The sequence below is a fragment of the Equus caballus genome, chromosome 8 (genome assembly GCF_041296265.1).
Source record: "Equus caballus isolate H_3958 breed thoroughbred chromosome 8, TB-T2T, whole genome shotgun sequence".
NCBI lineage: Eukaryota > Metazoa > Chordata > Mammalia > Perissodactyla > Equidae > Equus > Equus caballus.
Genome location: NC_091691.1, coordinates 27309353 through 27335541, shown reverse-complemented (window position 1 = coordinate 27335541; position 26189 = coordinate 27309353). Strand labels below are relative to the sequence as shown.

Here is a 26189-nt window from a genome sequence, read left to right as displayed (position 1 = left end):
ATTCTATTTCACAAAGCCAATTCCTATGTGTACACCCAGTGACAGAAGTCATGTCTGTGGGCCCCATTGAAAGACATCTACTATGACACGTCAAGTCACTGCCAAAGAGACATCCTTTTTCATTCTGAAAGCAGGGGATGCCATTTGCCAAAATGCCAAAGATGATGCTGGCAGGGTCAGGAAGTGTGCACACGCCAACAGAGAGCCCACCAGCCTTTCAGCTGAGACGTCAGCCTTCCGAGCGGAATCTTCGATTGTCTTGTGTTTTCCTTATGTCTCTAGAGTTTTGCCTGTTCTGGGCTCTCAGCACCCCAGGCCCTTGACCCTATTCATGGTCCTGCCCGAATACACACACGCAAGTAAGCCATTGACAAGTAAGGACCAGAAGGGAGAGAGAGGTCAGGGGCCACTTCATCCTACATGTCAGCCTGAGTCCAAGACAGTCTGTCCCTGGACAGGGACGTGAGAAACACGAGCCCTCCTTCTGAGACAGCTGGGAAGAAGAGCCCCCCAGCCTGCTAGGAGGACAAATGGGAAGCTTTTCAAAGGTAAAGGTTGTTTGCAACTTTTAAGAAACATTTTCTTTTGGTTTCCATTTATTGCTGTATCAAAGGTATGAAAATCTCTGGCTGAAAAGAAAAAAAATATATAAATATAGTCAAATCATCCAGATGCTGACATTAAGAAGGGAATACATGGATAAAATAATGAAACAGTTGAAGAACGTTTAAATGTTTATTTCCATATTAAAAATGATGAGTTACCCTGTGGTTAGAATATACCTTTATGCTGGAAAACGAAGTCACTTTATTTCTGAAATATTTCCAGAAAAAAAGAGAAATGAAAAAATTCCAAAAGTAATGACGAGTAAAAGCAAAATGTTCTGGCAGCTTCCATCAACGATCCCGACACGAGCCAGGCCTTTTCCAGGCTGCATTGCTAATTCAGTGCATTTCATGATGTGAGGTCCCAACGCTTCCCCACCATCAGTTTAGATATTTTTGAGTGGGACGTCTGTACATTTAAAAGCTACGGCTTTGCATGCTTTTATTTTAAAATGTATTTATTCCAATACACTTCTCAGTGCTTCAGGATATTGGCTATATTACATACAAAAATATCTGCTATCCGTATTTTAACATAAGTTTTCCACCACTCGTACTGTCCCTTTACATAACAGGCGATAAGCATCACATTACACATGTATAATTTTTATGGAGGAGACGGTTTCTGAGTTTAGAAACCATCTATCGTGTCATTTACAAAGACCAGCATGGAGTATTGAGGCCATTTTTGAGATGATCAGAGTAGAAAACACAATGGTGTCAATGAAAATGTAGGATTCAGATAAAACCACCCTCTGTGGTCACTGAAGATGCGCTGGCTAGTTCTCTGACAGACAGAGCCTTTGCTGTGGCCCCAACATCCCAACATGGGGAAGACGCCTTTCTAAGCGAGCGAGACAAGAATGTTGATCAAAACGCACAAAGACAAACTTTCTAAAACTTAAAAATCAGCAAGGTACAAAATACTTGGTCTACAGAGGTGGCCATGGGACAAAAATTAATCCATTTTTTCCCCTGCATTAATGTTTGTAAATAGAGACTCTCTGCCTGGAGTTTAAGGATTATTCGAGGCTGGGAACTTACCCTGGCCAGGGTGCACTACAAAACAACAAGGATGTCAATACTCCTTCTCTTGGTGCACGTGGAGAATTCTGAGGTTTGCTAGGTGGTGTTTTTCTGGGGAAACTTCCTGTGTCCTTTCATCCTGCTTTCTCTCAAATGCGACAGCGTGTGTTTAAACTCCGGTTCTTCTGAGTGGCGGCTGCTTCTCGACCCCTGTGCGCTGGCCTGGAAAGCAGCACATCCGGCCCCTGGAAACTGTGGTCTCGCCTCCCCTGCTGTCCTAGGTGGGCTGGTCCTCGTGCAGCACCTGAACTGCCCTCCACGTGAGCCAGCGAGGTCGCGGCCTGGCGGCCCTCGAGAGGTTTGCTAGTGTGTTCCTCAGGGGGGTCCAAGCATTCCACTCACGGGAGAGGAAGGGGCTTTATCAACGTTGTTTTGTTCAGGTTATTTATCACACCAATCATATGGATCTCTGAGCCAGAAAAACCTGGAAAATCCAGGCAAATGCAGGGCCCCAAGAAATTGTATTTCAAGGCTTAACTTACATCTTTACCCCTATTTTAGTTTAAATATTTTGGGGTAGAGTTCCTTTTCGTTTTAATTTGACTAGTTGAAAATCAAGCAGACATAACCCAGGATTTCCGGTGGGCAGGAAATATTCAGAATGGAAAGAACTCCAGTGAACTTCTGTTGAGCCGAGCAGTGCCCACGCCGAACCTCAGAACAACTAACAGGGTTGATTCCTACTAACGCCCGTATTCTCTGCTCTTCCCTATTCACACACACACGTATCAATGTGTGTGTATAGGCGAGCATGCGTTCTATAGTAAGAGGGACCCCCTCCTCTATGATCTTCCATTTGATTACATGGAACTGAGTCTCAGCGTAACTAGCCAAGGTGACTGGACGAGCCTGTGTCACTCCGGGTGAGACAGCGCAGCCGCAGGGGGCGTCTTAGGACAGGGGGCAGTTTCCAGCTCTGCTGAGAAACCAGTGACGCTCTAACGCTCCACAGTTTGCTCTCTGTGCCGCATCAAGCACACAGACCACAGGAAATGCTCTAATTTGTATGCTCCTTAATAAGGCTCCCTATGACAACGGTAGCTTCCCCTGCCCCCTCCCGAATGACACCCCCACCCAAAGTCTCCACCTCCCAGCGGAGGCAGCCTGCTGTGTGTGTGAGAGAAAGAGCTTCACCCCCATATCAGCTGAGCTTCCTCAGTTCCAGAAATGATATTCTCATTATTTCTAGAATGTTGAGGATCCAAGGGAGAGAAACTTGAGAATATCTTAGAGGAGGAGCAGGACGCGTTTGGATGGCTATGTTTTAATCAGCACATGAACTTTCCTTCTGCCCTACACAGTCAGTTTTGAGCTCCCTCCCCACCCAACCCTTTCTAAAGCACTGGCAGCATCCTTGGCTAATGGAGGAGCTCTTCCTACAAGGTGTCAGCCATCTCCTTGCAAACTGCTTTTGGAGCTAATGCCTGGACCTCCTGGCTTCACTTGCCAATCAAATTGAAAGATTTTTGGAAATTCGCCAGCTTCGGTTCCTAACCCCAATTTTAAAACCGAGATTTAAACCTCTGGAGGTCAGGCCAACATCACTGGTAACGGATGAAGGGTTTACAAACACACTGTAGTCCTGTGGGCGAGAGACACAGGTAGAACTTTGTGGCTGCCATGTCACGGCTAGAGGAGGCTGGGTTGTCATGTTCCCCGGCACAGAAATCTATGAGAACAATTGAATGTCTCTCTTTCGTACAGCTCAGTTGACAGCCATTTGTAGTCAAGAACTGCTTCGGACACCTTCTGCAGATCCTTGAGGCCCTGCCACTAAGAAACAGATGCCAGCGGCTCAGGGAACTCGTAAGGAGGCACACTTGTCCTGTCTGTTTTTCCAGATATCCTATCTTAATAAAAATGTTTTCATAATTTCCTAATCTGAAATTCTTGCTTTGCTGGAAACCATTCATGCTATTCTTTGAAAAACACCTTTTATTTTAAAATTATACAGGAATCATGTGCTTTTTCTCTTGCCACGTTGATTTTCCACTAGCTAGGGTTTTTCATCGTAACTGCTGCTTCTTAAGCTCTGAAACTAAGTCATTTATTTTTATGAATTTGGGGGGAAACCCATTGCTTCTCCCCCTTGGTGCACACCCTGTGTAGGTTTTATCTCTGCCAGAGTCTCGGGGGGAGGCATTGTATGGATGAATTTCTACATATTGCTAAGTTGAAACATCATTCTACTTACTTTTTAAAAATTTTGTGTTCTGGTAAAATGGCAAGTTTAATCTGAAAGAATTTCCTCTGCAATTTCCGTTCTGTGTACATCCATTCTAAATTTTGGTTTCAGTTTGGATAACAACTTGTGTTGACCACAAAGCACTTGTATAAAAACAGCCATTTCGAGGTCTTTTTGCCCTCAGAAATGTACTCCAGGCGTTCCTCATGAATCTCCCACAAGCAGAAGATCAAAATAAATGTTCATGGTGCACAACTTTTCTGGAAAGGTTTTAAGCTCCATGTAGAAAACGGTAAAGAAATGGTCTCCCTCACAGCATATTCATATTTTAAGTAAAATCCCGCGTCCCCGCCTCATACAAGAAAGTTCAACAACAAAAAGAAGGAAAGACAGAGCGAGGATAAGCTTCTCAGCTCTCGCCCCTAAGTGATCAAGTGGGGGAAAGTGGAGAAGATCCTGCAGGGACACCCAGGAAATAACGTGATGAGGCAGATCTCAGGGACGGAAACTCATGTGTAAATCAAACAGACCTCAGAGGAAAGAACGAAATTTCTTTTCTTCATGTTTCAAAAAGAATTCCAGAGGTCAAAGGAACCAGGCGCAGGTGCAAATGTATATAAAAATAATCAGCAGTGCTCATAACAAATAAGGGCAGCTACATTCGGCATCCTCACGTATGTCCAAGCTCAGGCCAAGGGCAAGAAACGTCCACTGTGCTTTACAAGATGTAGGAATAGAAAAATCAACACCGAGTCTTTTCTAATTCCACATGGCCATTTCTCACGAGATGACTAACAATGTCTGTGGGGTCAGGTTTATTATATTCGAACTGAGCCTGTACCAGGCAGCAGATAAAACTTTTGTCTTAGAATTTCTCCAGGACCTACATGTGGCTGTTTCAGAGATATTTCCTGGCTTCTAACCCAGCTGCTATAGCCCCCCAGACCTCTGCTACCTGCTCAGGAAGGGACCCACCAGACCTCCACAAGTTAAGCTTTGCTAAGTCATCCCCTATTGCTGATAAACTCACTGCTCCACCACTCAGAAAACAGAAGGCATAAAGGTGAGTACAAACATAAGAGAGGAGTTCACATCTGGTCCTGCAGTCTCTCCATATAGTCTCTAAAGTCCTGGGAGTCCCCCAGCCCCATGTCTTGGCAGACCCACTTGATGTTGTCATCGCTGTCGAACAGGATGGAGTTGGTGTACGGGCCGCCGTCCTCTGGGAGGATGGTAGTGTAGGAAGTAAACTTGACTCGCTTCCTCTTTGGGCCCGATGAATGTATAGGTTCATTTTTAAGTTCCTTCTCATAGACGTAGTCCGAAGGTCTGAGCAGTTGACTGTGGAAAGTCTTCTGGGAACTGCCGTTCAGAAGGAAGTTCCTCTCCTCGAACTGCAGCCCCCTGTCTATCACGGTTGTGCACTCCTCCGACGGGAGTGTGATGTCCACGGGGTTCTCCAAAAGTTCCACTTCATTCCCGAGCCAGACCCAGTCGTGGGAATGGGGGACGTTGCCTTGCTCACTCACAGCAAACCTTTTGTGTCTGTATTTCCAAGCAAATGCCACACAGTTGATTAAGAAGACCAGAATGGCCAGGCAGAAGACACAGAGCAGGGCGTACATGCCAATCTCCAGGTCGGTTAACCCCCTTGAAGTCACTGTAAGGTCACTAGGATTATTGGGTTCTGGTAACTTCCCTTGAGTCGGGAAGCTTGTGAAGGCATCTGGACCACCACTCCTGAGCAACTTCTTATCCTTTCCTTCCATGGGAGACTGTGGGGTTGTGCTTTTGTTGGTACCTTCTTCTTGGCCAACAGAGGCGCCATGTTGGAACCATTCCTGAACTGCTCTCTCCTGGTTTCCTTCACGCTCTATGGAATTACTGAGGTGGTCTTTATATTCACGATTTATGCCCTCAATATCATTGGTGCCTCCTTGGTGATCATCAATATTTGGTTCAAATTTGACCTTGACATTTCCTTTACCCACGGCAAGAACACTCTTCCTCTTGGTCTTCTGACAAGGTTCACTAATCATCATTTCCAATTTAATCAAGGGTCCTTGCCCTTCACCCTCTGCCACCACCACTGGCCATTTGGACTGAAGGTTTGTCTGGACAGACACCACCATTTCATCCAACGATGAGACAGTAACTGAAAAATCCTTGGGATCATAAATGTCTAAGGGTGTCACTGAACCATCACTGAACAAGATCCAAGAACTGACTATTGCTTCCTAAGAAAAATGAAACCAAAGCATTATGTTATAATCAGGTTCCTTCAAATTTGCAAAAGTAAATATGAGTTCCTATATAATATTATTTAGATATACAAACTGATAAAAATAAATTTCTGTGTTTTATCATTTTGAACAGCTCTTGGCATGCCTTCAAATGGCATCAATAATATGCTATCGCCCCACAGATGTGAGGAACAAATAATACACTTTAATGGATACATTAAACTGTATATTAATTTATTGCATGCCACACAACAGAATTTGACTTTGACCTTTCTAAACACATTCCGAAAGATCAGGCAATTTATCTGAATCAAATCCAGGTGCAACTAACCAGGCTAGTGCTCCAGATAATATCACTTTGAACAGACTTTATTAGGAAACCACTGCTGATGAACCAAAACTTGCCAGGCTGGAAGCAGTCGGGGAAAGATGCATTACGAGACTAGCTCGCTTGAAAGGCACAGTGTCCCTCGTATCATCATAAATGACTTATAACAGTTTAAAGATGGAGGAGAGTTTTACAGTGGCAATAAGTGTAAACAGTAGCAATTTGGTGACTGATAGCCACGCTTGTTCAAGTAGCTGAAATGGAATTTCTAAGTATCAAAAGCCACCTGTTTTGGCAAAAGTGCAAACATGTGATCCTTTGGTCCTGGTCTAGCAGCACAGTGTGCCAAGCACAGATAAGGCTGCTGCAAAGCAACGGCATATGAGCACGTGGTTAGGTGCAAAAGTACATACAAGGAGGACATATCTAAGCCACTGAGCACTTCTCCCAGAGAAGGACAGACGGGGGGAGGAAGCTTCGAGAGTCACCAGTTCTAGCTATGAGGGCTCTACTCATCTCCTTTGCAGGATGGGAGGGAGAGAGAAACTGTCTCAACTGAGCAGTGACAAAGGACTCTGGAGTCTCACCTGCTGTGGGGCTTGGAGAACGTCTCGGGCGGCCACTGTGGAGACAATGGCTCTTTTGTCGGCTCTGTGCGGCTGCAGGGAAAGAGACAAGCCAGCCACCAGCTGCACGCCCAGGTCCGAGATGGTGACGCGGTCATCCAGGACGGTCACCGTCTTCTCGGCCAGGATGGAGTCAGAGAGAGGCGAGAGGACCTTCCGAGGAAGCAAGAAAGCTCAGGTCTCTGCTCCACACACCGTTTAAAACTCCTTAATTGACGTGCCCACCTAAGTATTCTGCCTGTGCTGTGCTAAATGAAGGCCCTCATGGAAATTGCGTGCCTGAGCGCTATGCCATTGTTCAACTATCCTTGCCAAATGAAGGAGGAGTTTTTCAAATATCATCTTGGTCCATTTTCTTTCCTTTGATTCATACCGTGATAATAGAAGTGTGTTTTCCAAGAAGAGCTTGATTTAATTTAAAGGCAATCACTAAAAATTACCACCTTGGCACTAGGTACTCCAAGAGTAACATTTTCCCAACAGCTAATATTCAGGTGTGAAACTGCAGAACTGTGGCAAACCTCTTTACGGGAACATCTCCCGCTCATATTCCTTCTAGTGGCTGGTTAGCTTTTCACTATGGGACCATAGTGATCATTGTGTGGGCCCCGGGGTCCTCACTGGATGAACGAGTTAAGCAAAGCGGGAAAGGCAATCTTAACATCCTAAGAAGCCATTCCTCCTATGTTGCCATCTAGCTGGCAACCGGGGCCGACTAACAAATGAAGAGGAATATCCAGTGGGCAGAATTTCTAGAATTGTCCCTGCCTCATCTCTCAACCCGTGACTATGATGAGAAAGTACCTCTCATGATCATGTTATGCTACACAGCACAGGTGGCCTTAAAATAGGGAGATTAGCCTGGATTTTCCAGGTGGGTCCAATGTGATCACATGAGCCCTGACAACCAGAATGCCCCCCTGGCTGGTGGAAGAAGAGAAAGACAGAGAGACTCAAAGCATGAGGAGAACTTGATCCAGCCATTCCTGATGACACAGGGGCCACATGAGAAGTGATGCTGGTGGCCTCTAGGAGGAGAGGGTGACCCCTGGCTGACAGTCAACAAGGAAAGAGACACCTCAGTCCTACACTCTGAGGAACTCCATTCTGCCGACACCCCGAGCTGGGATCAAACCATCCCTGACACCCCACGGAAGTTTGCCCGGCGACCGCCTTGATTCCAGCCTTGGACACCCTGAGCTCCAAACCCAGCCAGGCTCACCTGGACTCCTGATCCACCAAACTCTGAGTTAACCAATTAGTGGTGTTTTAAGGTGCTAAATTTGTCACAATTTGTCACACAGAAATAGAAAAGTAATACAAAGTATAATAATTTAATTCAGCTTTGTCAAAAATTAACTTCGGCAGTAGCTAAAATACAATAATCAAGTATGAGCTTTAACATTTAAAATTTTTATTAAAAAAAATGCTGCACCATTTCTGCATAATTATCCTGTCACAATTGGCTAGGAAATAGTTTTACCATTGCTATAATAAAACAGCGTTAAACTATGGATTTTTTATTATTTTTAGTGCAAATACATGTTTTTTAAAATTTTTTTATCCAGTGTTCAAGGCATAATATTATATTAAATTATAGCTAAATGGTTAACCTCAAGATTAGGAAAATAAGCCCAGCTTTCGCAGGGTCTACGGTCTTCTATTAGTTATGTACAAAGAGTAAATTATATTGAGAGAAAGATTGCTTGCACTGTGTGTTTAATTTAGCTTTGACCGGTAAAAGAAATTAGATATTTTTTCTCAACTTTCTCTAAAATGCAAAAATTAACTTGAGTTTAGATCATTAAAATTGATGAATACTCTATTGCTATTCATGATTTCCTTATACACACACACAGACTCACAGACGTGTACACTGACACACACTCATACGCATGTGTGCACACACAGACACAGACACACACACACACGCACGCCCCTGCACGTCAGCATCTCCTGGATGCTCGTCAGTAGAGCCTGGGGTTGGGGGAGGCAGCAGGGAGTGGATGGCTGTACCTGCACAGTGGTGATGCCCGGCTCCCGACCCACCAGGGTCCTGCCATCCTGCAACTGAGCCACTTTCGGCTCCTCCACCTTCATGAAATCCATCACCAGGTCAGTGATGTCAAACTGCCAGTCGGGGCCCAGCATGTAGCTCAGCTGACCCAAGTCGGGCGACTCCGCCACGAACTGCGTGAGGACGCGCACCGTGGCGTGTTGGTACTGCAAGGAGCAGCCCCGGCCCTTCTTCTCCTCGTCCTCCTCGTCCTCGCTCTCTCGGGTGGGCCTGGAACACAAACAAACCGGAATAAACACGGGTAAGAAGTTTCACGTACTTCCTTCTCCAGATTCCACGAGATGGCACAGAGTGATGTCAAATGGTTCTTCTCCCTAACAGACCTGCTCACCATCGGCTCATTCACTGTCTGCTCCTTCGTTCACTCCACGGGCACTTTCTCCTGGTCACTGTGTGCCACGCGTGCTGTCACGTGCTTGGAACATGGAGGCCAAGCACCACTGCTTCCTCACCCCCCACCCACGAGACAGCCCCAAACAGGCAGAGGCTCGGCTCTGTCCTCCGTGTTCTGGAAACTTGTAATTTCAAAACGGTCCCCCGTACGGGGATGACGCAGAACCTCGATGTGGCGGAGGGAACGTGACGGCCTGGAATGAAGGGCTGTTGGGGGCCTGTTTCCACTCCTCCCTGTCGGCCTTGAGCAAGCGAGGCGTGCCGCCCCCACTCAGGCCCGGTCTTCTCACCTTGGAAGTGGAAATAAGAACACCTCGCTCCAGGTGTGCATGCAAGTGAGCATGAGTGAGGCCATCTTGTTGCGCTAAGTGGCCCCCGCCCCTCCTCTGTGTGACTACTCGCTGCTCTGCACGTGCGCTAAAAATTCACACACTCTCCTGATTTACGGCCTCCACTGACATGTGTGCTCCCTGATAGCTTGACGAATTAAAACTTTGTTCTGTGAGTTTCTCTCCAGTCACGGGCTGACCACAGGCGGGAAACACACCCACAAGGTATCCATCATCACCCACAGAAGAAAAGAACAATGAGGGACCCTGGCGTCCGTCCTGCCTGCAGGCCGACATCTCTAGACCCCCCCTCACTGCACGCTTCCCTATATAACTGCCTCAAGCTTCTGCAGCTCTGGAAGATGGTTTTTTTGAGACATTAGTCTGCCGTCTTCCCGATTATGCCGGCTAATCGAATTAAAGCTGCCTTTCTCGATCCCTGACTCGCTGTGACTGATCGCACAGATCGTGGCGAGCAGAGCAAGGCCACTGCTCCGTAGCATGCCTGAGGGCGAGGAAGTCAAGGTGTGAAGACACCAGGAGGGCACTTTAGGAACTGCAAAGACAGATCACGAACCATCCCCCTGGGATGGCTACAACACCCAGCCTCCACTGGCCAAGGCCCTCTCATCTCTCCAGAAGCGGCCTCCTCTGAGCTCACGGCCCTAAAGGCAGCCAGAGTCCACCCCAACGCACCTGCCTGCTCACCCCGCAGAGCCGCTGCATAATTCTGCCAAAATCACTGGAACACGTCTGGACGCGTGCGCCTTGCTCCCTGTCGCCCGTCCTGGCTTCTCCCTCCTCCCTCAGCACACCAGCCCTTCCTCTCGCCCTGGCATAGCCTCTCCTCTCACTCCACCACTCCACAATCCACTCTGAGAAATCCTCTCTGGCTCTGCTGTTCCAGAACCTTCCCCTCAAGTCGACAAAGCTGTACTGTCTCCTTTAATGAGGGGACCTTGTTTGATGGCTGCTGACTAGTCTGTGACCATCAGTGGACAGGGATTTGTGTCAGGGGAGAGACTCACAGGCACTGAGTTAGACCCACTGCGCGCCGGGTCCTGTTCTATGCGTTCTGTGCAATGACGAGAGCTGACCTCGGTCCACCACATCCACACCAGCCACACGATTGACTCACTGAGCCTCCACAGAACCCCACAGAGAGAGGGCGTTTATTCTGATCTTAGCGGGGAGGAAACCAAGTCCAGAGAGGAGAAGCAATGCGGCCACGGCCACACAGCTGGTCATGCAGAGGCGGGGCCGAGCCCAGGCCGGCTGTCCCCTCTGTTTGTGTCCCCTCCCTTCTTAGAGCTAATTCCATTCATCTTCACAGGAGCCATGAAACATGATCCTATTTTTACGTGAAGGAACCACGGCTCAGAGTAGTCGAGCAGATTTGGACTGAGCCGCCTCTGACTTCCAAAATGCTCTTTCTTTAAAATTTGTGCTTCCGCCTCCCGAAACGTCTGAGAACCGTGTAGAAAGTCAGAGGGAAGGTTTTCACCAGCACCACAGCACAGAGATCTGGGTTCCCAAAGTGAGGGGCGAGCACCCTTGCTGGCAAGTGAGGTGGTTTTAGCTGGAAAGGGAGGGAGCGTTAGAAACATTGAATGACACACCCAGATTATTTTTCACTCGTCTGGTTCTATCACAGGGAGCATCTCTGTTCGGTGCCAGCCTGTCTTTAACGCTTCTCTGACACTCGCTAGTCTCCACTAGTTAATAAAGACAAATTCAGACAAACAACAGTATCGACTCAGAATTTAATAACCACGCTTTATTTTCTTTACATTAATTTTTACTAGTTGGCCATTTTTGGTAGTGATGTGAAATTTCCCTTAAATAAATGGATAACACTGAAAAAAGAACAACATGAAGTATATGACACATGGTATTCAAAAGTGGCAGTGTCATCAATGTGGCGAGTGAGTGAAAGAAGTTTTAGAAATACCATCTTAATGAACAATTCCGTTCATTATTAACACTGCCGATGGCGTCTCGTGGAGCATGTTATCACAGTTTGCTTATCGGTCACCCACAGAAGGACACCTGTCTGTTTCCAGCTTGGGGGCTGCTACACAGAGAACTGCCATGAAACTCGTGTATGAGTTTTTGTGTGAACATAAGTGTTCATTTCTCTGGGGAAAATGAAAACTTTAGGACAGATTGTGTTCTATTGTTTTCTTAAAAAAAACTTTAAATGTTGAAGTAATTACAAATTCACTGAAAGTTAAAAAAAACTTGTATGGAGAGGTCCCATACCCTCTTTACCCAGGCCCCCAGAGTCAACATCTCGCATAACCACAGTGCAATATCAAGACCAGGAGATTGACTTTGGGACAAGCCACGGAGCTTATTCAGATTTCTACAATTTGACAAGTACCGTGGGGTGGGGGTGGGGGAATGTATAGTTCATGCAATTTGATCCCATGCAAATTCGGGGAACCATCCCCATAATCGAGACACAGAACAGGTCCCTCTCCACGGGGCGTCCGTGCTGCTCCTTCGTCCTCCTACACCACCCCGGACCCAGGGCCACCACTCGCCTGTGTTCCATTTTCTATACCATCATAAATGGGACTGCATTTGTAACCTTTCAACGGGCTGGTAAGGATGTGGGTAACCGGGTGATTCATGCATGGCTGGTGGGAATGCAAACGGCCCAGCCTCCCTGGAAAATGGTTCGGCAGTTTCTTTTAAAGTGACATACGCCCTCACCGTACGACCCAACAATTGCCTTCTCGGGCATTTTCCCCAGAGAAATGAAAACTTATGTTCACACAAAAACTCACATACGAGTGTCATAGGAGTTCTCTGTGTAGCAGCCCCCAAACTGGAGACAGACAAGTGTCCTCCGAGGGGTGACTGATTAAGCAAACTGTGATAACATGTTCCACAAGACGCGATCAGCGGTATAAATCAATGAACTACTGATATGTGCGACGACTTGGGTGGATCTCAAGGGCATCATGCCAAATAAAACATGTCAATTTTATAAGGTTACATCCTGTATGGTACCACTTACCAGCTAGAGAAAACTGTCTGTTTCCAAACGTCTCAACCGATGGGTCAGGCCCACCTGGATAATTCCCAAATCTTAAGGTTGACAGATTTGGAATTTTAATTAGATCTGTAAAATCCCTTCACAGTGGCACCAGATAGTGTTTGACTGAAAACCAGGAGACGGGCATTCTGGAGGTGCGTCATCTTTAGAATTCTGTCTGCTCAGTATGCATCATTTCATTGAATCCTTGGGACAACTCTCTTCAGTAATATTATCGTCTCCAAGTTATAGATGAAGAAACAGGAATAGAGAGCTTAAGTAACTTGTCCAACGTCACACAGCTATACGGGGGAAAGCCAGGATGGAAACTCAGGCAGCCTTATTCCAGAGCCCAGAACCCAACCATCACACTGAGCTGTCTGGATGATTGCTGACATTTACAGGCAAGGAAACAGGGAATAAAAAAATAACTAGACCCTAAAAGCCAGGCCCTGTGCCAGGTGCTTCTCATGCTTTGCGTCACTTTACTAATCCTAGCAACTACTCCACGAGGTTGATACTATCACCATCCCCATTATTATAATCCCCTCATGTCAAAGGGCTAGTAAGTGCCCAATCAGAGCCATCCGAACATTCCAGACCATTGTCACCCACTGTGCATGTTACTGCCCTGGGACCTGGGCCCCTGAGGTCTGTTGGTCTCCCACAAGGATCTGGGTCCTAGGAGCCTCAGATGCACAGCTCTCTCTGAGAGTCTCCCTCCCTCAGTGCCTCACCTTCTGTTGGAGGCCACAGGGATCCTCCATCCTTTGATCTGGCTCAGCTCCGTGTCCGAGATCTCCACCTGCAGGGGCAGTCGGGGCACCCAGACAGTAACCTCTAACTGGGAGGTGAAGTGCTGGTGGGTGAAGTTCACGACCGTGTCCACTCTGCTCTTCATTTCCTTCCCGTTCACAAAGATGGAATCGCAGGTGTTGGAAACCTGGGGAGAGGAGTTAAAATCCTGAGACGCATCAGCAGGAAAAGCGCAAGCCAAAGCTGACAGTGAAAGTTCATGAACTTCAACAGCTCTGATCAATGAGACACCGGGACAGCCAGAAGAAAAGCACTCGAACAAAAGGTAATTTGTAGGCACTAATTAGTGACAAATACTGATAAATAGACTCCAGGAAAACCATTTTGTATTACGAAATACCGACAAGTAAAACTATAAACATAATTTAATGAGTGATATCACCTGTGTGCCTTTTGTGCGTGTGTTTTTCTTTACCTTAACTTTCTCACATACTCTAAGCATCACCAATCAAACCCCAGTGCGACATATTTCACTCTTGCTCCATATTTGAAGATGCATCAAAGGTGGCCATATGTTACTAAGAAAAAACTTTATTCAAGACGCTCTCTCCTGAAAAACCCAAAGAGCTTTGTGCTAGATTAAAATCCCTGTAGGAAATACTCACGGAATGCACTGGAAATGTGGATATACTTATTTTTGTCCCATCAAACTAGCATTTTGCAGAACGGAAGTGAGGATGGAGCATTTTGTAATGGCCCTTTGACTCAGCACTTGGAGGTGCCCTTTCGACGTGCCTGCATTAGCAGGCTAGGTACTAGACAATTGAAGCCCCCATTTCACCTCACATCTTCTGGATAAACCAATAAAATGTTGATGACTTTCTCTCCTGGGCCATCAGGAAAATGTCATTTATGTATCTAGGTGGGGAGGCGGGGGTGGGGGCGAAAGTCACTTCATGTGCAGAAGACACAAATCAACCACCAATTCAGCATGGAATCACAAAGCTGCACGGGGTCCACAGTCTCCTCCTGGAGATGCAGACCCTGAGGCCAGCGAGGTGATGTAACTGCTCAAGGTGACACACTGCTTTTGGGGTTCCGCATAGGGCTGGGCTGCTGGAGGGCTCCCCAATGCAGCCCTGAGAGGCACCAGGCAGCCTGTTTTGCAAACCACAGAGCAGGACTTATTCTTGACCTTCTCTTCCTCACCGGAATTGGTACCTGCAGCCCAAGCCTGCCTTCCGAGCCCCAGACACACAGGTCCAACTGCACCCTTGACATCGCTGGTGAATGGCTCAAGAGCAGGGGCAGAAGTGCCAGCTTCCCAACTCTAAGAGCAAACCTCCACGTTGTTTGAGACAAATTATCATCACCGCCCCCCCCCCCAAAAGGCATGGATATGAACTCGCTCCCACAAGGAGAAGGAATAGATGAACTTAGTTCACGATAGAATGAAATCAAAGGCCAAAAAAAAACAACTAACAGGATCCTTAAACCGGCCCTGCGCCCCCGTCACAGACATGGCTCCTCGCCATTTCCACTTCACAATGTCACAGATTACTTTAGGAATCTGTAAGTAGAATTACCCAAGGCCACGAATGGGGAGATGGGCTGAACTCACAGTGACATGGTGCACCAAGCAATGAACGGGGTGCTGGAGTGTCACTGAGGTAGGCTGGGGTCAGCCTGGAGCCCCTTCCCACCGTGTCAGGACTCAGCAGTCCAAGTCCTCTGCCCTTCAGGGAAAAGGGAGAAGAAAGACGACAAACTGAGTGCATCAGCTGGCTTTCAGGGTGCATTTGAGGGACATAAATCCGCATTATCATGCCCAGGATTGTAAAGAGAGCAATCAGAACAAGGTTTTCGATTAGAGCAGAAAATAGAATGGAGGAATGTGTGCTTATTTTAATATACTGTGACGCTGACACAATGCCAAGCTACTGCCCTTCCCTCAGGTTCTTAGAAGGGAGTGGACGCCCCATTATAGGGCGACCCCTGCCTTCCCACCAGAGCACTGCACTGGCGGACATGCAATCAGACCCCTAACCACCCTGGACTCACTGGCAACATGCAGACCTGAACGTTTGTGTCCCCCTAAAATTCCTGTATTGAAACCCTAATCCCCAATGTGATGGTATTTAGAGATGGCACCTTTGGAAGGTAATGAGGTCTTGAGGGTGGAGGCCTCATGATGGGATCAGGACTCTCAGAAGAAGAGACACACAGAGACAGCCTGCTCCCTCCCTCTACTCTCCTCCATATGAGGACACAACCAGAAGACAGCTGTCTCTGAACCAGGAGGAGGGCCCTCACCAGACACCCACACCCTGACCCCGACTTCCCAGCCTCCAGAACCATGAGAAATCAATGTTTGTTGTTTGTAGATTCCTCATTCTTTGTGGATTCCTTATCTGCAAATTTGCCTAGCTGCTAACATTGCTTGGAGCACTTTGATGCAGAGCAGTGAAAACGCTGAGTCCTCTGCCCCATGTGCACTTTCCAGGCTGAGGTCGAACAGGACGACTCTGCCATCTTGTCTCAGTTCTCCTCCAGGGATGACCAGAGGATGGGGGTGGGCGCTGCTCTGGGCCAGCTGCACAGGGACTGAACACCTCCTCTGGCACCCGGTAGTGGGGCGGCCTCAGGAAAGTCACTTAACACTTCTGAACCGCATTTTATACTTTGTAAAATAAAGAGAATATTTAAGAGTATAATCCACATGAGGTGTGTGTGTGTATATTTCCCCTAGAAGCAATGGTTCAGGGTTTGTAATTCAGTGTTCACGCCGACTTTATTACTACCACCAGTGAGGAGAATCGTCTACAGTAAACATCTCATATTCGAGCAGGACTCACTGCCTGCAACGCTCTTCCTCCCCTCTCCATGCGTCAGTGTCCACAATGACTCTGTGCGGCTGGCATCAGGACCCTCAGTTTACCTGCACTGAATCCAGCATAGAAAACGGAACGCCACCCGCCCAGGGCTTCGGGTGAATGTGCTCACTCCTGGCCAGCGCTCTTTCCTCTGCCTGCTCACGTCAGGTCTCTCCGGGGTCTTCCCGTGGCACACCAGATAAAATCCAACCCCTGATTACAACTTACAAGGCCTAATGACCTGGACCTGCCTCCTTCTCCGGCCTCGCCCAGCACACCCCGACACACCCCCAACACAGGCTCCCTCCTCGAGGGTCTGCCTTCTCTCCCTGAACTCTCCTGAGCTTACCCTCATCCGAAAGCCTTTCCATGACCTTCCCTTGACAGAGGTCTGCTTGTCATTCAGGTCTGAGGAGACATAAGTGGCTGCCTACTGCCCATCTAATCGCACACCAGCACCTCTGCCCCGACACACACATATACCTTCTTCTTCTCTAATATTATGAAAATTTTACTCAGAAAACTCACTGCCCTCCATCCACCATGGGCCTGGCTGAGCCAGTCATTCTCACCCCATTATCCTTGCCAGTGATTGGCTTAGGGAAGGGCCTGTGACCCGATTCTGGCCAATGAGGTGTGAGATGTCTGCTGGGGATTCTGGGAAGGGTCTCCTTGCTCTGAGATCCACAGGAAGCTGTGCCTCCTTCTCCCACTGGATGATGTCACAGCAGAGATGACAACAGGGACTGCCACGGTGACCTCAGAGCCTGGAGAGGGCTGGCCGAGGACCAGGCTGACACTGCGACCATGGAAGAACAGAAAGACAGAAGGAACCAGGCCCTCTGTAACCTGGATGGACCAGTGGACCCACCTACCTGGAACCAGCCAACTTTGTGACTTCCTAGCAGGTGATTTTCTTTGATGTTGTTAAAGCCATTTTGGCCCATGGTTTTTTGTTACTTGCCACCAAAAGCATCATAAGTTACACAGGATCTCAGCTCAAACTCCACAGAAGGCATTCCATGAGTCATTTCTAATTTAAACTTGGCACCCCCCACACGTGGTCACTCTCCATCTATGTTACACAATTTTCCTCTAATTTACTATGCACACAACTATGTAGATTACATTTACAATATTGCTATATCACCTAAGTATTTTACTTACTGTAATCACATTGCTTATGTCATGTGGCTTACACTATATGAATCACACTAGATGGTTCTATGTTACGCTATAGAATTTGCCTTTCAATATTTATCACTCTCTAAATGCTGCCGGTTGCTTACTTGTTTCTTATCTCTGTTCTCCACCTGAAGGTGATCTGCTCGAGAACATGGACCTGCCCCCTCTTAACCACTGTGTCTCCACTTCTTGCACATAGAAGGTGTTCAGTAAAGAGATCCTCAGCGGGAATCTGTCACCACCATTTTCTCTGGGTCCCATTCATTTCAGTGCCCCATGAGTGGCACGTGTCTGGGTAAGAAGGGGGCGGAGGTGCCTTAGAAAAGGTTATCATGTTCATGGCACTCAGAAAAAAGTTCATTTAATATAGCACGACAGGAGACACACCAGTAGAAGAAACAGAGACCAATTGCTACGGAATTTTGAAGTAAAAAACTGATAAATTTGGATTCCCAGTGTGAAGGTGGCCTTGTGGCTGGGAATTGAGATCTCTGTGTCATGTGACACAGTGAGAGCATGTGTGCTGGGAGGGGACAGGAAGACACTGCGAGGTAAAGATCAGAGTCGGATTCCCTCCACTCATTTAAATGACACCTTTGGCTCTCTGAGACCTGAAAGGAACTTTGAAAACCAAATTCTGAATCCTAATGTTAGAAGAGCTGAGGACAGGGATGCAGAGATTGGAAACAGACGGTTTGCGCCATGTGGATCAGTGAGCACGTGTAAAATGGCTTGTAAACATCATCCTGGGGAAGCTGCCCTCAGGGGTTAATACCTTTACTGTCAAACTACCCCGTTACTCTCTACATCACTTGAGAGTAACAGGGGCAAACAGAGGCTCTCCAGATGTTTCCTCTGGGGATCCTGTAAGATATACTGTATCGTTTGCTTCATTTTCTATTTAGAAAAGAAGCAAGAATTCTGTCTGTGTATCAGCCACACTCTGAGCCTGCCACACTGGTGATGCACCTGTCTGCACTGATGGGGAGCTGACTGTGCATTACCAGGCTCCCCTCACGAGAGCCCACCTCAACCCTGAGAAATGCGCTAGAAAGAAAAAAAGCTCCACAACCGGATAGTATGCTTCTCACAAATGCACAAAAAATGCTGAAATTCCATATTAAGATAGGCAACAAAAAACTAAGTAAAGAAAAAAACCTCTGATGTTCAATTGTTACCTGAATTAAACATTTCGTATTTATTATCAAGTTTAGCAAAGTGTGCTGTGTCTGAGGAGCAGCTAGTACTCAAAAAGTATTTATTTTACCTTGAGTTTTTACACTTCCAAGAAACACAAAAAGGAATAATAATAGCTATCGTGTGCTGAGTGCTTGCTATGCACCAGGCATTGTTTTTCAAACTTTACATAGAATTATACCGAATAAGCCCTCCAAGTACTCTGCACGTTAGGCGTTTTGTCCCTCGATCATGGATGGGGAAACTGAGGCCCGGGAGAGGCTGCTCGTTGGATGGCAGGTGGTGAAGGGCCACGGAGGGATGCGCAGGCAGGCGCCCTGCACCCGGCGGCTCCTCGGCGCCGTGCCTTACCGCCTCAGAGCAGCCCACGGGGGAGAAGACTCGGTCCAGCCCCCAGAGGCCCTGACTGGGGAAGGCGAGCCCTAAATACACCTGCTGGGACTTTCTGTCCCCCTTATTGAGGTATAGTTTGTGTTCAATGCACCATATTTGTTTGAAGGTTACGCTTAAAGGGTTTGACATACTCCTGTGAAACCACTGCCACAGGGCAGGGAGAGGGGGACAGGAATACCAGCTGGGTGCCTCAGACTGACGTCCAGAGGCCTGGGTCCTCCTCCAAGTTCTTCCCCTCATCACATCTGAATAAGTCACTCCCCCATCTCCAGGGCTCAGACTCCACATCTGCAAACCCAAGGGCAGCTCAACTTTCCAGCTCTGACATTCACCTGATCTATCATTTCCCGGATTTAGAGACCAAGCTCAGGGTCCAAGGGTATTCTGACGTAATATAACTTCTCTCTGTCTCAGATCCCTCATCTGTAAAATAAGAGTAAATCATACTTCACTTAACAAGTATTTATTTAATGTCAACTAAGACCCAGGAACTGTCCTAGGTGCTGGGGATAGAGCAATGGACAACACAGCCCTGCTCTTATGGAGCTGACGGTCCTAAGGAGGAGACAGAGAAACTAAACAAACACATAGACAACATAACGTCAGGTAGTGAGACGGGAGGGAAAGAAAAATAGAGCGAGGTACGAGAATAGACAGTGTTAGAATGGGCAGCGAAGGGCTCTCCAGAGAGGTGGTGTGTGAGCAGAGACCTAACTGAAGCAAGGAAGTGAGTCACAAGGACACACAGAAGAGCACTGAAAGCAGAGGAAAGAGGACATGCATAGGCCCTGAGACAGGAATGGTCCTGCCATGTTCAAGAATCAGAAAGAGGGCAAGTGGCCAAAAGTAGCCAGGGGCTTGGATTTTACTCCATGAGTAAGTCTAATGAGAAGCTGGGGGGAGTTTGGAGCAAGGAAGTAGCCTAACGGGACAAGATGACAGGATACCTCTGGCAGGAATGGAAAAAGGGGAGATCATTTAGGGGCCTGCTGAGCGCATCCAGTGGAAACGTGAAAGTGGTTCTTATGAGGGTGGTAGTGATGGAGATAATGGGAAGCGATCAGATTCAGGAAGCATTCTGAAGGCAGCCTGGACCAGATTTGCCATGGGAATGGATGTTGGATGTGAGAGAGAGGAAGAAGTCATGGATGCTTCAGGGTTGTTAGCCTGAGCAACCAGAAGGATGGCGTTGCCATCCCTGAGATAAGGAGAGGCAGATTTGGAGAGGAGAGAAAGAATCCAGAGTTCAGTTTCACGAATGTTAAATTTGAAATGCTTATTAGACATCCGAATGACAATGTGAAGTAAGAAGCTGGAAACACAAGTCTAGAGGTCATGGAGAGAAGTTCAAGCAGAAGGAAGAAGTTTGGGTTATGCCGGCATACACAGTATTTAAAGCCAGGAGACCAAATAATACCCCACGTGTAAGCCTGGAGCATGCCAACACTTAAAGTCACACAGAAAAGGAGCCAGTAAAGGACACCAAAAACATGGGAACAGTTTGTTAAAAAGGAAAGCCACAAGAGAGAATGGTATCTCAGAAGATAGATGATGAAGGTACTTCAGGAAGAGGGTGTGATTGAGTATCAGTGCTGCTCAGAAGTCAAGTACGGTGTGGACCGAAAGCTGACTGCTGGAATTGGCCATTTGCAAGGTCCTGGAGACCTTGACGAAGGGGCTTCGGTGGAGCAGAAGAGGCAAACGGCTGATGCGAGTGAGTTCGAGAGAGAATGGGATGTGTGTGGAGGGCGTAATACAGAAAGCTTCTTCAAGGAGGTTTGCCATAACGGGGAGCAGAGAGATGCGACAACGGATGATCTAAGTGTTAAGTCTAAGTCTAAATGCCAAACTCATCAAATGCCTACTATGAGTTCAGATACTGAGGTCAGAGAAGAAATTAGTGGCCTGTCCACTTGGAGCTTACGGCTGAAAACAACAAAATAAAATCAACAATACTGTCTTCCATCACCCCTGACCAAATGCCTCTCATGTAACAAATAAGTAAAATAGCAAAGAAAACAAGCCATGTCTACAGAGGCTTTTCCATCTGATTACCAAACTGGGAAACAGGAAAAAATTAACATATACAGATGTGCAAATTCATACATTGCAAACTGGTGGCAACATAGAGGGGAAGCTTTCTCAGAAGAAAAAAATGAGAAATCAAGGCAGTTTTCCAGGCCCAAAGGTGAAGATGAGTGAGGAATTCTCTTACATCATTATGACTTCCTCTCCCCTCTGCCCAACCGCATGGTGGATGGACGGGGGGTGGGGTGGGGAAGGGAGGAACAGTGCGCATCTTTAAAGATGAAAGCTAACAGGTACTTTACAATTTATCAGACACTATCGCATCTGACATTCTCAGTTGCCCCGTGCGGTCCGATTTCAATATTGTACCCAATACCGCACCTCACCCTGTGTCATGTGACTTTGCTGTTCCTCCCACTGGTGGAAAAATGTACTCTCTTATCTCAATAATATTGGGTTTGGGTAAATGAGTTACTTTGTCCAGTGGAATTTTAGCCAAAATATCACAATAAAACACTTAAAACAGTTAAAGGATTGGGTCTGCCCTCTTGGTGTTTGCCATCTAGATGAGCTGAACTCCAGCTGACCTGAAGACCTGTGAGCAATGAAAAAATGCTTGAGGTGTCATGTGACTAAGATACAGGGGCTGTTTGTTAGGTAGGAGTAACTAACTGATGCACTCCGTGACAATGTGTCTCCGAGTGTTTTAATTCACAATGCACGGTAGAAAATACATCTTACACTAAGACCAGTAGACAAAAGGTATGCACATAGACAGAGACTAAAGTTTCATGAAAAAATACTTACCCTCACAACCTGTAAGTCATTCTGAATTTTCTATTCTGTTTTATTCCATTTTGTTCTATTCCACTCCACTCCACTCTATGCCATTTCTTTCCATCACTTTTTATAAAATGCTGGTGAGATCTCATAAAAGTCGGCCCTTAATCAGAAAAGCCCTGCCCTTGAGCATTGTAGGAAAACTTCCCCACGGTTATTCTTCATCCCATTTATTCTTTATCCCGTTTTACAGATGAGGAGACTAAGTCTCCGTCAGGTCACCTAGTTAGTAATGGAGAGCCAGCGTGCCAAACCATGTGACCTCTGACCCCCCCCATGTTCAGTTCATTCTCAGTTTTCACTTAAAGTATTCTTAAAATAAGAGGCCTGGGTTATTCTCTGCTTTGATAAAATCAGAGACCAAATCAAGTCAGCCAGGCTCGAGGTTCAGTTCAGACACGGAGAGAGGAACCTTTCTCCCACCTATATTCAACCACACATTAAAACCTTGTCTTACGCCCATCAGAGAAGTGCGGTTGCAGGCAATAGACTGACCTGGGATCTGGAGGAAGACGTGGGCCTGCAGGAGAAATGGAGCATTTGCTTCCCTGGGGCGGACACTGTGGAGGCCATACCAGCTGGCAAAAATGATTCAAGTGAGCAACTTTGCTGACTTGCTGCAGGCCAAGTACGGGCTGGTGTGAGAGTGTGAAGCCCCGAGGGCCTGTAAATATGGGGAGCTCGTACCCCCTGGCAAGCTCCTTGAACCCCACCAGGCACTCAGAGGGAAGGTCCAGGAGATTCCTGAGACAGCTCCCCTGGGGGTCAGGCTCAGAGGGGAACAGCAGCCGCCGCCGAAACTGCGTAGTTCCATATCCTCTATCTCCCCTATGGGGCGAGTCTTCATCCACAGGCAGAAGTCTAATAAAATGCCTCTTAGGGCTCTCATGGGACTCCACTGCATCTAAAGGAATCAGTTTGAGTTAAATATAAGCTACTTCATTAAACAGAGTCCTGCATTACTCTGGCAAACAGCCATGTGCTCATGGTAACCAAATTCCCTCATGTTAAAATGTACACAAGAGTCTCTTGGACACAGCAGTGCACCTGCCCCCAGTGGGTCCCCCGATGATGCTAGGCTTTCATTGGACAGTCGCATCTACCTCTGATCATTGCCCACCCCTTCCCTTCGATAAGTAAGCATTAACAGGCCACCTTGATCCCCTGTTTTTCCCTAGAACATTTCTGAACTATGCTTAATAATACCTGGTGACCATGAGCAAGTAGCATAATCTGAGTCTTAGGGAAACCGGGGGCTAACTTGTTTTAACTATACTCAGTTAGCTCTGTTTGAAAAAGTACTTAGATGATGCATTACTAAAGTCCCTCTAGAGATAACACCTCTGACCCTTGGGTCACCATGGTAACGGGTGGGGTGCTCAAGTTTTTCAGGAATTGAGAGTCCACTCCTTGTCCAGTTCAGGCCAGTTGAGACCATCACCTCATCAACTGAGCCTGTGCAGGTGACCGACAAATGACCCTTTGATGTCAGGGAGCTAAAACCTCCACTCTCAGATCATGGGAATGCTGTCATTTTGTGAACACATGTCCCGCGAAGAGCCATGAAGTTGGACTACGCTTGCGCAGACCCTCAATTCCCTCCAATCATCTATGCCCACATTTCAGACCACTTTCCCCTACCCCATAGATATCCCCGAGTCCCCATTTTCGGGGAGGCGGATCTGAGATTGATTCTCCCGCCTCCTCATTGGCTGCCTTGTGATGAAACTCTTTCTCTTTGCAAACTCGTCATCTCAGTGACTGGCATCATCATGCAGCAGGCAAAACGAGCCTGGCTCAGTAACATTAGCTCCTTCATCTGCAATGTCTTTTGGACTTCACCTGGCACAAATACAGTATTTGCATGTAAAATATATCTTTCTTTTCTCAATGACCCATGCAAAAGGCAGTTCAGTTCTAAAGTTAACTGAAACAAAATTGTACCCAACCAGTATTACACAAGAAAATCTCCATTTTCATGCATAAGGCACAATACTTATGATTTTTAATACAAAAAATATGTACAATAACGTGGATGCATATGATGAATATATATGTAATTACACATAGCATACAACTGTGGAGATGGGTGGTATTCAGAAATTATTGAATTATTTCTCTCTGCTTGGAACACTTAGCAATTTACAGGACTCCAGTTTGTTGGTTCCTCCTGTTGGCTGTCGTCACCTACAACTTCTGTAAAAATATCCACCCATTTCTCTAACATTTCATTAGTCAAGGGTTTCTCTGTGGCCTCAATACATCCTTCAATGTCTTCCTGAAGAGAGGAGGTCAATGACGCCATCACCACCCACTTGCCTGGCCACCAGAAGAATGCACCACACGGCACACCACATGGCTTTGACAATGGTGGGCCAACGTTACCACAGGCAGACATTGCCCCCAGGGGCTGTGCCAGTAGCTCCTGGCTTATGTTTTACCAGATTAAAAGATGTGTAATTTCTACCGTATATACATATACATATATGTATGTATGTAAATGTGAGTACACAATGTCACTTTTGGCCGGATGCACACAACTGAATTCTCAAGAGTTAAATATTCACGTGATCCAGCTCCAGGTCCTTGGGGCCCCCAGCGTGGTCACGACCACAAACGCAGACACCAGAACTAAAGTCAATGTTTGGGTCTACTGCCAACAGGACAAGCTGCTGAATATTCTTTAGACTACTATAAAAAATGAATATGCAAAGTCAAATAATTCTCACAGAGAGTTCTAGGAGAGCAAGTCCAGGGACCCTGGCTTGAGGAAACTCTGTCCACCTTTATATCTTTATTCGCTAAGAGTTACTAGATTATCGCCGACTCTCTGCCAATCCTAGATCCTAAAGGCGAGCCTTTTGAGGACAGGCATGTTGCCTTATTTGGTTTTCTGCAGCCCACAGTCATAGCACAGGGCCTGGAACATTGTAGACATATAAGAACCGTGCGGAGTAAATGAGAGATCAGTGGTCCGCTCAGTATCGACAACCAGTAACTGGCAGGTCTTCTGAGCCCCCCCACCCATCCACCCACATGCCGCTCACCAGCACTGAGAGTCATTCGGAGTCCCCCACTCTCAGGAGACTCCCTAAGTCAGGCTTTCAGGGTCTGATCATGATGCTTTGCACTCAGCTTCATTTATTTTTATCACTTCCTTTTCATGCAGGTTGGCCTGCCTTCCATGGTTGGGCCGTGTCTGGGACATGCCATTTCTTCATCTCTCCAGGGCAGTTTGCCCAGCGTCCAGCCCGTAGCTGACTGAGTGTCCAGGCCCCCCAGCAAGTGCAGACCTCAGGGCCACTGGGGGCCGAATGGAGACCACTGAGCTTCATCGTCTTCTCATCGCATCCTCAACACACACCTTCGTTATAGAATCTTAGAATCTTGGTGCTGAAAGGCACCCCAGAGATTGTCTGCTCTGGGCCCCGCCCTGGAGAGAGGCAGCCCAGGAGGACGAGTCCCCATCTTGAGGGCACAGAGAGTTCCCATGAGTCTCAGGCCCAGCTCGGGACCAGTAAAGACATGTGGTGGCTCTGGGCAGGACTCAGGACACAAAGCAAATCCAAGAGTCCCTGCCCTTGAGGAGGCCTGACTGAGTGGAGGAGCCAGACCCACGTACAAAATCCTGTCACATGCGGTGATCGGTAGCACAGTAAGATTTGCATGGTGCTTACAAGATGGTCAGGCCTCACTGGCTGCCTTCAGTCCACTGGAAGGACAAGGAGGGGCTGCCGTTCATGTGCATTTGAGAAGCCCAGGACAGCTCCTTCACACAGGACCCCCGGCCACGCCTCTCCCATTCGACCTCGTCTCCCCCGTCATGCGATGGCTCTGGAGCCAAGCACAGACAATGTCTGCATTCTGCTTGTTGGGCCACCTCTACAGAGACATAAGAAAATTCTGGTCCTCTCCCACTAGGAGAGAACTCTCTGTCCAAATCGCACGCAACAAAGTCCGAGTCTACCTTACAGAGAAGTGCTTCCAAAATTTTGTCCCTTA

At 47.2% G+C, this 26189-nt stretch overlaps 1 protein-coding gene and 1 long non-coding RNA gene across 5 annotated transcripts in view; one reads left to right on the top strand and one right to left on the bottom strand.

Moving 5' to 3' along the window:
• The first annotated feature begins 261 nt into the window (after positions 1-261).
• On the top strand, positions 262-3578 carry LOC111774680 (uncharacterized). The gene is made up of 3 exons (XR_002809795.2): positions 262-548; positions 1794-1989; positions 3396-3578. It is a non-coding gene; the product is annotated as an uncharacterized lncRNA (long non-coding RNA).
• TMEM132B (transmembrane protein 132B) overlaps positions 722-26189 on the bottom strand; it is a 354765-nt gene continuing 329297 nt past the window's right edge. For 3 of the 4 annotated variants that reach the window (XM_023647326.2, XM_023647325.2, XM_070275517.1), the window contains 4 exons: positions 13653-13858; positions 9090-9360; positions 7035-7226; positions 722-6113 (listed from right to left, as the gene is read on the bottom strand). In XM_023647326.2, coding sequence (XP_023503094.2) covers positions 4965-6113; positions 7035-7226; positions 9090-9360; positions 13653-13858 — 1818 coding nt within the window. In that variant the 3' untranslated portion in view covers positions 722-4964. Of the gene's footprint in view, positions 6114-7034; positions 7227-9089; positions 9361-13652; positions 13859-17116; positions 17283-26189 lie in introns of those variants that run through there. The other variant, XM_014727586.3, reaches the window with a different exon arrangement.